At 33.1% G+C, this 13,045-nt stretch overlaps 1 protein-coding gene across 1 annotated transcript in view; it reads left to right on the forward strand.

Moving 5' to 3' along the window:
• LOC142327944 (prostatic acid phosphatase-like) overlaps positions 1 to 13,045 on the forward strand; it is a 34,961-nt gene that overhangs the window by 12,014 nt on the left and 9,902 nt on the right. The window contains exons 4-5 of the mRNA XM_075371352.1: positions 6,316 to 6,552; positions 10,076 to 10,255. Of these exons, the coding sequence (XP_075227467.1) occupies positions 6,316 to 6,552; positions 10,076 to 10,255 (417 nt within the window). The remainder of the gene's footprint in view (positions 1 to 6,315; positions 6,553 to 10,075; positions 10,256 to 13,045) is intronic.

The following is a 13,045-nucleotide window of genomic DNA, read 5'->3' on the forward strand; positions in this document are numbered from 1 at the left end:
CAGGGCAGCAAACATTTTATCTCATCCTTTATCTTATTCCATAAAAAGTCTAATTCACTGAGGCGGTTAAAGATGGATTACTTCAAACGTTATCAATTTCAATCTGTCCAGTGATGACATAACCTACTATACGATATATACCTGTGTAGACAACACTAAGAAAAACCAATTATTTTCTAGAAGCAGCAAGAAGATAAGTGCCCTGAGAAAACATATGTATTGTGGGATTAACACATTTACTATTTTCTGCCTTACCGACATTTTTCAAGCAGAGGACAACATGAAAGTAAAAATAAAATTTAAGAAAATGAGGGATTTTTGCTATTGGGCTCACTGGAATAATGTAGGTTAAAGCAAACAATAATTATGTCATTACTAATGTACTAATTCATTTTTAATGTATTTTTCAAAACTCAAATACAAAAAATCTACCCACATGTAATAAATATTTTCTACAAATATAATTGTAATTGCCTTGTTAAGTAATTATTTTATTCTTGACCATTAAAATATTACTGTTGTCAAATTAATAAAAAAAATATGTAATCTTATCTATTTGTAATAATTGTTCAATCACACATGCAAACACATATATACATACAAAAACAGACAAGTAAAAGCCATAGGTATTCTGTTTTATGATTCTCAGTTCTGAACTCTGATCAACTGATGGATTGTTTCATAATACAATCTATTTAGAATTATAACTTTTTAAGAATAGTTTCTTGAATTTTGTTTGTAGCCAATTTATCTTCTCTAAATTTTCTCTAAGAAAAATTTCATATTATTGAAAGGAACAAAAAAATGCATGGAATGAGATGCTTGGAGCCGGTGTTCTGTACATTGTGAATGTTTTCAATCTTCACCAAACTTACAAAATGAAAACAAACTTCAGTTATTCTTATTTTATTCTAAAATGTTTCTGACCTAAAAGATTTTTCATACAAATTTGACATCTTAATAAAATCAAGAAAAGAAATTTTAAGAGAGTAACATACTTTTGCAATTCTGAAGTTTGCTTGGCTAGTTAGTGTATTCTAACATTAATTTATTAGTTAAAGCACAGAATTATTTACTTCAAATATTCGGCTGAATTTACTCATAACCTAATATTTTCACTATATTGTGTACAAAAGATGTGTTTTTATTACTATTAAGATATAAGATTAGTTGAATTAGCTTGAGGTCGAAATCATGAATTTGTTTGAGATCAAAGATAATGAACTTTTTCTTTTTTACTTACTGATAATAATTTTCAAATTTTTTTTATTTGATGCATTTTATTATTTTTCCGTAAAACTTTTTTTACCTTGGAAAAAGAAAATAAATTCAAATTTAGTGACTAGATTTCTACATTGCATGCTGTTAGTAGTTAAGCATAATCTCAAACAACATGTAAATTATGACTTATAACTTCTTCTTTTATGGTGCTCATCCATGATGACCTTTTACTTCTTTCACAATCATCCTCCATTCTTCTCAAGAACCATTTCTTTCCATCCTCATATCTCCATTCTTCTTGAGTTTGATTCCAGCTAGTCCAAATATTTGTTGTACCATTTCTCAGTTTCAACAACCCTGGATAGTTTAGTAAGACTCATTATCTCTAAATGCCTTAACCATTACAATCAATAAGCCTTAATGAAGCTAGCGGTATCTTTACCTTCCACTAAAGCCCTAATCTCACTACTTTTCCTAAATTACCATTTTTCAAACCTTTTTTACTGAGCCATACCAGGATTGTTTGGAAAATTCTTGGCTGACACACAAATGAAGCAAGTATAACTAAATAACTTGAAATTTGTCAAATATAATCCTTTACATGGCATGTTGCAAAGCTTTCAGATGCATATGTTTTGTTGCTTGTTTGTGGTGATTGAGTAAAGTAATAAGTTTTGATACGAGGCATACTCATAAAGTAAGGGCCGTTTGGTCATTAAAAAAATTAACTCATGAGAATAGGTTTTTACTTACAGTTTTAGTTTACTACATATCTACTTCACTTTTCCACATAATTGCCATTCAGTTCTAAGCACTTTTTGTAATGCTGCACCAGTTACTTTAACCCCTCTGCATAGAAGTTTGTTGCTGGGGATTGAATCAGTTAACAATGCCAGTCTTGAGTTCCTCGTCGTTTTCAAACCGTTGTCCACCAAACCACTGGTTTCAGATGCAAGAAGAGGATGTAATCGCTAGGTTCAAGGTCGGGATTATATGGAGAGCGGTCAAAAAGTTCCCAACCAAAATCTTGAATCTTCTTCATGGTTAAGGCAGCGGTGTGAGGACAGTTAAGGCAGAAGTGTGTCATGATGTAGGATTACACCGGATGAGAATTTCCCACGTCGTCGATTCTGAATCGCACATCTCAGTTTGTTAAGCGTTTCGCAGTACACTTCAGGTGTAATTGTTGGTCAACGTTCCATGAAATCAACCACAATGACGCCCTTTTCGTCCCAAAAAACGGTAACCAACATTTTAGACTCGAGTACGGAGATTGCTTAAACTTTTTCGGTTTTGGGAATTTGAATGAGGCCACTGCATTAACTCTTGTTACGATTCTGCGTTGATGTGGGATATCCGCTTCTCGTCGCGCGTAACAATGTGGAAAAACAAATCATCTCCATTTTGTCGATCCAAAAACACTCGTTTACTGCACATTTGTGTAGGTCTTTGCTCTTTGTGTTGGTCGGTGAGCATTTTCGGTGTCCATCTTGCATACAATTTGTGATATCCGAGCTTTTCAAACACAATCGTGTAGTAGAGGTGTGTGCAACATATGGAAATTCATCACCCAGAGCACTAATTGTAAATCGCCGATCACATCGCAGTTTTCGGTTCACTTGTTCAACGATTTCGTCCGTCTAATACTGAGCCTGCTAGTCCGCCCTTCGTTATGCACATTTTTGCGGCCATTTTTAAAGTCTCGATACCATTGTCTAACCTTTCCTTCACTGATTGCTGTAGGTCCAAACAGCAGGCACAACTCCCGATCAATTTCAGCAGCTGAAGATCCTTTTGCACACAAAAATCGAATCACAGCGCGCACTTCACAATTGGCGGGAGAAACGATTGTCGCGGACATTGCCATCTGCATTTGCGGCAGGCAAACGTATACTTAATTAAAACAACTGCAGTGGCCTCGTAAATAGCCGATAGATGGCCCTGCATGCGTGAAACTGTGTTCAGACCCGCTAATGTTTAAATATAAGCCCCGACGGCTCTTACTTTATGAATATGCCTCGTACTTCCTGAAAAATGGATAAAACTGAAGCTGGAACTGTTATAAAGTTCTTTGTATTAAAATGTTTAAGCATTATGATGGACATACAAAAAGACTTTTTGTAATTCCACTTTAAAAAATTCTACCCCTTCGAACCTTCTTGAAAGCAAAAATGGGGACTGCTGAATTTAAATTTGGTCGTACATTCAGGATGACGATGCTCAGGACGCCCAAAAAACCGCAAAGACATACGAAATCATCAGAAAAATCCATAATGCGGTATTAAATGATCGCACGCGAGCTGATGTCACCGCAAACATATCAATAGACGTTTACACTATGCGCGCGCGCGCGTGTGTAAATGTATATATAATGTAGGTCTGTCTGTAGGATTAAATTAATTAGTATATATTACATATAGATACGATTACATAATTTTTACCTTAATTTGGCACGTAACATTTTACGAGAGGTTATCTCTAAAGTAAAAATCGTTTCATTGTAAAAAAGATTATTCTGAAAACTTAATAAATATTTTTTATTTCACTTCAACTACATACATTTTACTACTTCTCTATATAAGCGCCACATGAGTTAAAATATTTATCGTAGCGATACACCAGCTTCAATATACCTTCGTCGTATTCTTCTGCCGCCAGTCCTTTAGCCACCGATTAACAGCACTTTTAAGATCATCGTCATCCGTGAATTGTTTATCACTCAAAACTTCTTTCAATTTCCCAAACAAATGGTAATCAGAAGGAGCTAAGTCCAGTGGGTGATCGTAAATTTCCCATCCAAATGTTCTCAATAAATTACGTGTCAGACCCGCAACATGTGGACGTGCATTATCGTGCAGCAGGACGACGCCGACGGTCAGCCGCCACTTCGCTGATTTTGAATGGCGCGCCGTAACTTACGTAGAGTTTCGCAGTAGGCTTTTGCTTTTATAGTCATTCCATGCGGCATAAAATCAATCAGCAATATGCCTGCCAAACCGATCCCAAAAGACTGTGGGCATCAGTTTGCGTCCAAATGGCTGTGGCTTGACCTTTGTTGGTCTGGTTAGTAATTGAAGATGACGCCATTTAGACTTTTTTTTTCTCTCTGGCGTGTAATACGAAATCCGGTAATCGCCGGAAACAATCGAATTAAGGAACTCATCATCTTTTTCTGTGTAGCTCATCAAAAATTCCAAAGCAGACTCCACTCGAATTTTTTTTGTGACGCTTCGTTAAGATGTGCGGCACCCACGTGAACAAACGTTTCTGAAGCCTAAATGGTCCGAACAATGCAACCGACAGCTCTTGAAAGATCATGATAAAGAAGTTCCAGGTCGGAAATCGTTGAGCGACGATCTTTTCTGATTTTATTATCGACGCATTTCAACAAGTCCTCGGTGATTATCGAGGGCCTCCCCGAACGTTCTTCATCATGCACATTAATTCTGTTGTTTCTAAACCTTTTATACCATTTTCGGTCGTTCCTTTCATTCATTATATTATCTCCGTACACAGCAACCAACTGCCTCTGAATTTCAGCCGGCTTAACGTTTTGATGGTTTAAAAAACGTATGACTCCACATATTTCACAGTCAGCTGCAACACCGATTTTCCTATTCATCTCATAACGTAATAGCTCATACGTAATCAAAGATACTACAACGAGACTACTTACAGACAACAATGCAGTGTACTAGCGCGAGGCCATGAACAACATAGGTTCGCCAACCTTAAGGAGAGAAATTTCCCACCGGTCCTTAGTTTAGAGATATCCCTCGTAATTGGTAAGACTAGAAATAATTACCTAACAAGGTAATTATTAATAAATTACATTACAAAAGAATATATATTGCATACCTGGTACATATTTTTATTTACGAGTTCTCAAAAATAAATTAGACACATTTGTACATTTTTATTTACACAATCATTACACATTCTCACCTACATTATTCCAGTGATCCAATATTAAAAGTCAAAAGTCTTACACTTTCTTAATTGTTATCTTTACTTTCTTGTTCCCTTCTGAATTGTTCGAAAAATTACTCTAAGGCAGTAAGATGTTAATCCTGCAATATATTTTTTGTTGATCGAAAAAATACATCTTTATGTTTCTAGAAAAAAGTAAAAGATAAATTAAGTAAAGATATTTCAAACTCTCCAGTGACGACATATATGTTATGTCGTCACTGTAGAGTTTGAAATACCTTTACGCTGATGATTTTTAGAGCAATATGTCTTTAACAACCTCAATAAATTAAACTTTTTATGAAACAAAGTAAAGACTCAATAAACACATTTTCAACAAAAAAAATGTGAGCTCAAGTATTAAAAATTTCCACACACTCGAAAAAAAATAATAAACATAAGCTAATTTATGATCGTGGAAATAAAAGGTATTCTCAACAATGAATTGTGTAAATCAGTTGAGAACAACCTCTGCTATTATAGCTAGTCAGCTATTTCAATGTTGACAATAACAAAAAATAAGTTATATCATCTTTAGTCATCGACACCCAGATGGTTTTGTTTTGGTGCACAGTTACATTTGGGACCCTCTATGTATGTGATTTTTTAAAAATATTGTTTATAATTATTTAGGACAATAAATTTATTGTATTATTGTTAGCTATAAATTGCAAAAAAACGTTTATCATCTTACTACTTAAATTACAAGTTTAATATATTTGCTCTTGCTTCTAATATAAATTATAACAATAAATAAAAGTGATTTATGCAACTGTAGAATATGGAGATAGTTTATCTCATCCTTTTAGGCATAACCATTTTATCAAAGAGAAATGCTTTTACTTAGCGATTAATCTTCTTTGTGAAATTATTTTAACAATTTAAAAATACACCATTGTTTTTTGTTTCATTAAATATTATAAAATATTATTATAGTAATTTTTTTTTCTGTAGAAAATGAAATAAAAAGTTCTTATTTCATTTATTTACAGTAGATTTAAACCACAAGCGCTCTGAATTAATGTAAAGATGTTATCTTACCCCAATTTGAAGAATTTCAATCTAAGATTGTTTCATATTTTACTTCAATCTTTAATTTTATTATTCATTCTATTCTTTAAACAGAAAGGAAAAACTCAACTCTACAATGTTGGAAAACTACTTCGAAAAAAATACAAAAATTTTATACCAAGATATTCAGTGTATTCTGTTAAAGTTAACAGCAGTGATATGGACAGATGCCTTATGAGTTCTGCAGCTTTGTTGGCTGGGTTGTTTCCACCAGAAGGTGATGATATTTGGAATGATCAATTGATTTGGCAACCGATTCCAATTCATACGTTACCAGTAACTCAAGATAAGGTAATGTTCTTATATTTTTTTGTTATTAAAAAAAAGGAAAAAATAATTGAGTATATTATATCTTCTTTCAAGAAATATCATAACTTCTCAACATATAAATTTACGTTTAAAAAACAATCATGTTGTAATACATTGTATATGTTGTCTGAAAGGTTTGATTGAATACATGAATCAGCCATTCAACAATAAAATTCTAAAGGCTGTAGATACGAAGTTTATTATCAACAAAAATTTAGTGTTTGTGCAAAATAAAAAAAAAATTTATTGAGTTGTATCAATAAACAACATCTCTGGTTGTTTCACCTTGCAATATTTCAAGCAGAAATATTTGCAAAGTTTCGATTTGGTTGGAAAATTGCAAGCTTTTCCCATTTCATTGACTACATCTGATCACTTGAAATCTTCAGTGGGTGTGTGTTCAATGTAAATGATGAATATAATGCAGTAGATAGATCTACACACAATTAAGTTTGTAGAGATATTCAAAAGATGAATATCTTTACTTATAACATTTTTCAAAATCACTTATTGGTTATTAAAATACAGCACTTTTTAGAAAGTATTGTAATCTCAAAAAATTTCAGTTTTGAGATTTCAACTCAAAAACGATTAGCAGTAGGATGTTGAAATTTTGGATTTAGGAGTATTGTAACATCTAATTGTGCACCTCCCCTTTTGATTGCAATCGACTTGACCAAAAGTGTCCAAAAAAAAAACCAAAATCCAAAACATTTGGTTTTTGGAGTTTTTCTTAACTGCAGTAGTAAGCCCTCATTGAGAGCTTTTCAACCATGTGTCATAAGTGGTATTTATTTTCATTAGTTCTAGAGTTATAGCCAAATAAAATTTTAATTAATGAAATATTTGGTCTTACAAGGGGAAGGTACATCGGTTCGAATCAGACTTCGTCTTCTTTTTTCTTTTTTTGAAATGAAAAGTACATAAAATTTTGTTTCACTAATAACTTTCATATTTCTTCCATATTTTTTTATTTTATTAAACTGTTGTATCATCTAGTTGTGGACCTCCCCTTTTGATTGCAATGAACTGGATCAAAAGTATCCAAAAAAAGCCCAAAATCCAAAAAATTTGAATTTGGACTTTTTCTTAACTGCAGTAGTAAGCCCTCATTGAGAGCTTTTCAACTATATTTCATCAGTGGTATTTATTTTCATTGGTTCCATAGTAATATCCCAATAAAATTTTAATGAAATATTTGGATCTTACAAGGGGAAGGAAGACATATTGACGAGAATCCGACTTCATTTCCTTCCTTTTTTTTAATTTAAATATATTGATTTATTAATAATTATTAACCTGCGATTGTAAAAAAAAAAACTACAATAAATAATAATTCAATAACAAAAAATAAAAAAATATGAAAAAATGTAATAAATATAAATATATATATAACTTAGGTGTACAAGGAAGTCATGTATTGTCTACATCAGATGTTTGTTATAATCTGATAATAAATATTTCTGCAATTATTCTTGACATTCAAGAATGAGAACTGGTTTTCAATGACCACCAAAAACGAGTGAAAATTGAAAGAATAACATTTTAATGTTATAATAATGTATGATAAATTCAACATACATTCTTCTTTTACTGCTTAGCCTCTGGAACCAGCATAAGGTATTACTTCAGAGGATGAATGAGGATAATATGTATGAATGTAAATGAAGTGTAGTATTGTACGGTCTTAGGTCGACCATTCCTGAGATGTTAATTGAAACCCAACCACCAAAGATCACTAGTATTCACAATCTAGTATTCAAATCTATATAAAAGTAACTAGCTTTACTAGGAATTGAAAAACAAATATACCTTAGAACTCCTTAGAATACCTTAGAACTCTCGACTTGGAAATAAGCTGATTTTTTGATGACAAGAATACATACTTTTGTTCTGATTCAGTCAATAACTTAGGAGTTCAGATTCTTGACAGAAAGCAATTCCACTCAAAAAAAAAAATTGATTCATAGTAGCAGAAATAAAATGTAATTACAGTGTTCAAAAAGTGATGCAACCTTATGGGAATATGAGTAAGTTACATCAGTTGTTGAAAGTGGCCATTATGCGATTCACATAATTGAATATGACATTACATGCTGTTAAACACATGTTGTAACATTTTTTAAGGAAGTTGCAGCAACACATCATTCAATTTCACTCTGCAATATGGGAATAGTGTGAGGATGAGTTTTGTAAGCAGGATCCTTAAGGTATCTCCACAAGAAAACAACAGGAGGGGATAAATCAGGAGACTGATGTGGCCACAACCCCTTCGAAATCACTTGTTCATGAAAAACTATCCAAGAAAATCTCATTGAGTTGTTGGCTGTATGAGTCTTAGTATTGTCCTACTGAAACCATGTGTACTCTAGCCATCCTGCAGGTATAGTGTTTACAAATTGTTGTACCATCTATATGTAGCACTTGCTGTTCACTGTGCCATGAAAGAATGTCATGAAGATTTGCCTACAAATTGCACAACAAACATCCACTCTTTTTGTCCATGCAGCTGATGTGGACTTTACATACACCAACTGTGTGAATTCTGTGAATTTACATATCCATCAAGGTGGAACATGTCTTGTCAGACCAAAACCAATTTTAGAGTTCTTCTCAATCTGGCATTAGAAATGATATGAACCACTGACAGAAAGCTACACATTTTCCAATGTCTACAGATAACAACATGAATTCTGTATGTATGCATCTTTAACAATTGCACAGTGCCTTGTGGGCACTACCAGCAGAGATAGCAAACTGACTACATAGGCATTGCACAGACTTCTTGGGACTAGCAGAATATGCAGCTTTCATATCGATCAACTTTTCTAGTGTTAGTACTTTCAGTCAGTACAACTGCTTGATGGAGGACTTGTTTGGTGCATCCATACCATACTTTTCTTTGAAGGCATTCTGGGTCTGGGCATAACTGGCACATTTAATGTATTGGGAAATGATGAATATTCTCTGGTGCATTGTGTAACCCAGTTTTCCTCAATTAAACCTGCAGCAAATGAAGGAAACATTCTTCCATAAGGTTGAATCACTTTTTGAACACTCTGTATTAAACAGAGAATCATATAAGATCCTTTCACTTCAGATAGTACCTCAAATACAAAACCCTTATAAGAAAATAATTTTATTTATGTTCATTCTTCAGCATGATGGATTATAAACCTTTAAGAATTTTTTTTAAGTACTGGAAAGAGTTTTTCAGATAACATTTTGACGGTTAATTATAAAGATTCATCTTCATTGTAATTAATAACACAATTTTGAAATAGTGAGAAAACCTCTATAGTAAGTATTTAGATATGAATGTTTGATTAAGAAACCATTTTTAGTATCTCAAAAAACATTTAGTTTAAAAGTTATAGTCTTTTATATTGTAATGTCCAATTAATATGTTGTTTTTATCATATTTTGTGTGTTTTTTTTTAATTTCTTTACATTAAAAGTTTTTAAATTTTTAATTTTTTCATGTCTTCATTTTGATTGATTTTAGGTACTGGCCCCATTATCTTTATGTCCAAGATTCACTTTAGAACGAGAAAGCATAATCTCAGAATTAGCTCGTCATGAAACAGAAGAAGATAAATGTTTTTATCAATATTTAACGGAAAACATGGGACAAAACATAAGTCTTAATGATATACCAGATCTTCATGCAACTTTTATAATTGAGGTAAAATTTTAATTTCCAACCACAGACAACTGCAAGTTAAAAATTTATTATTTAATTTAGAGCATATTATAATAATAAAATGCAAGTATACTAGAGATGAATGTATCATGCTCCAATCAAAATTGAGAGATCAGTTTTAAATTCATTACTAAATAAAATTAGGATGAAAAGATTTTTAATTCTTCTACTGTAGACTTTTGAAAAGATATTAATGCAGAAGGAAATTTTTTTGGAAGAAAGGTTCTATTATACTTTTCTGCTATGTTCATAGCATAAAGTAACTGAAATAACTACACAAACATTTAAACCTTAGCCTGGGGAAAAATAAGTTCATAAATCATAAATTCTAGTAAAAGCGATTACTTTTATTAGAATTTAAATACTAAATCGTGGATACTGGTGTTCTTTGTTGGTTGGGAACCACACCTCTCAGGAACAGTTGACATGAGACTGTACAAGACTACACTTCATTTACATTCATACATATCATCTTCATTCATCCTCCGAAGTAATACCTTACAATCGTTCTGGAGGGTAAACAGAAAAAAAGAGGATCATAAAAGAATGTTAGGTTTCAAATCAAGACATTAGGGCCAGTATTAGAAATTATTTTGGTAGCACTAAAACCTCCACCTGAAAAGTTTAATAGTCATTTTAAATTCTTCATTGGTTCCGGTATTGTGTTCTGAGGTGTGATTATTTGTTTACTATATTTTCTGTTCAAGAAAAAATACAGAGTGTTTCGTGACATACTGAACTTAAGACATTTCTAAGAAAAAAGAAGCCACCTCATTTTTAAATATGTAATTTTTATAGATGAAGTTACTTTTCACCTTGATAGGTGTATTAATAGACACAGTTCACAAATATGGTGAACTGAAAAAAAAATCTAATTTCTGAGAAAGTTTGCAACACACTTAAAGTTAATATTTGATGTCATTTAATGAAAAATCAGTGTAATTGTGATTTTTTTCTTTGCTGAAAAGACTGTTCCATTAATTTTTATCTTCATATAATAAATAACTATTGCTTTTCTCAATCGGAGGTGGATTTATGAAAACCTGTAGATCAAATTTATTTCTAATAAGGTGGTGGCATATTGTTAAAAATGCTTCCAGATTTTAATGCATTCATTAGACAGGTTTGAAATGTAAATTTTTTATCTAGATTGGTAGGCTGAGAAGGCCTGTACCTGACCTGCAAAAAGTCTGAACCTAACCCCGTATGATTTTTTCTGGTGGGGATATATTAAAAATGTTGATTACTCATAAAAATTATACAAACTCTCTCTTTAAGGAAAGTATGAAAACACTAACAAATCTGGTTTTAATGTTTATTACCACTTTAATGTTTGTTCTACTACCACTTGGAAGTTAGAAATAGTAGACTTTAAACCGAATTAGTAGTCTATTTTACAATTAATTTATCAGATAAGTTTAAAGCTTACTTTAAATCTCTAGCAAACACCATCTGCTTGCACATATGGCAGCGTCAGGCTCTCATAAACTAAAACTCTTCCCCCTCTTTCACGATGAGTTGGTTCTTATCATAGTGGGTAGAACTGAGAAGAAAAGCAATCAAAGTCATCAAGTTAGTGAGAGGCTGGCTATTCTATAAAGTACTTGAACTAGCCACGGAGAAGACAAAGTTCTTCTCAGCCATACCTTGGGGTATGGCTGAACAGGAGGCATTCCTTTAGTAGACATATGATCGAAACCACGGTTAAAGATGAGAAGATGGTGGCTGCACTGAGCATGCTTCTCAGCAACGTGAATGGGCCAAGTACCTCCAAATAGCATTTGTACTCCAGTGTTGAATTCAATCCTGCTATATGGGACACCTGTCTGGTTAAGAGCCTTGAACACACAGTGCAACAGACTGACGCTTGAGCGGGTCCAGAGAAGGATGTCTCTGAGCCTTCTTGGGGTACAGAACTGTCTCCTCTGAGGCGGCATTCGTTATTGCCAATACCCCACCGATAGACTTGCTGGCATAGTTCAGGGACAACTGTCACTGCGGGGCAGAATAGGGGGCATTATCTTACAGTGTTCTCCCAGACAGATGGCAGTCCAGATGGGATGAATCTTACAAGGGGAGAAGATGGACATACAAGCTAATTAAATGTGTCAGGCCATGGTTAGTAGGAGATTTGGAGAGGAAGAGAATTTCTTTACTTAAGAACTTCCTTCTTTGTCTCAATCCAGCAACCACACTGTCGATTGTATTCATTACTCTGTCGATGGTGTCAGTCATCTCGATGACTGAACAAAAACCGTACTGTTACGTACTTAGGACACAGTTTCAAGCAACGTTGTCATCGAGCCGCACCACCAGCATCTTCTCGAACAGCTTCGTGAAATTATTCATCAAAGTGGTCGACAGGGGCAGAGGGTCATCGGCAGGGCACCATTCCTTCTTGAGTACATATGTCCTTCCTGAGTACATATGTCCTTCCTGAGTACATATGTTCTTCCAAAGTACATAATTTAAATTAATGAGATGATTAAATATTAAATGAATTCAATTTTAAAAAACTTGGAACTTTTTCTTCTAAAGTTTTGGAAGTAATTAGGTACACCTTCTTTTGTGGATTACTAATAAGCACTGTTGTTAATGAAGTACATCTTCAAGATAAGGAAATGTTTTTTCATTCCCTGTTTTATGCTAATCTTTTAATCAAAACACATTTATCACATCCTACATTCACAATTATCTCTTATGTGATTCAGTCTTCCTTTACACATTCTGTTGTTCTTAATTAGTTAAACCTGAATGTACTTAATACATGGC

The sequence above is a fragment of the Lycorma delicatula genome, chromosome 7, assembly GCF_047948215.1.
Source record: "Lycorma delicatula isolate Av1 chromosome 7, ASM4794821v1, whole genome shotgun sequence".
NCBI lineage: Eukaryota > Metazoa > Arthropoda > Insecta > Hemiptera > Fulgoridae > Lycorma > Lycorma delicatula.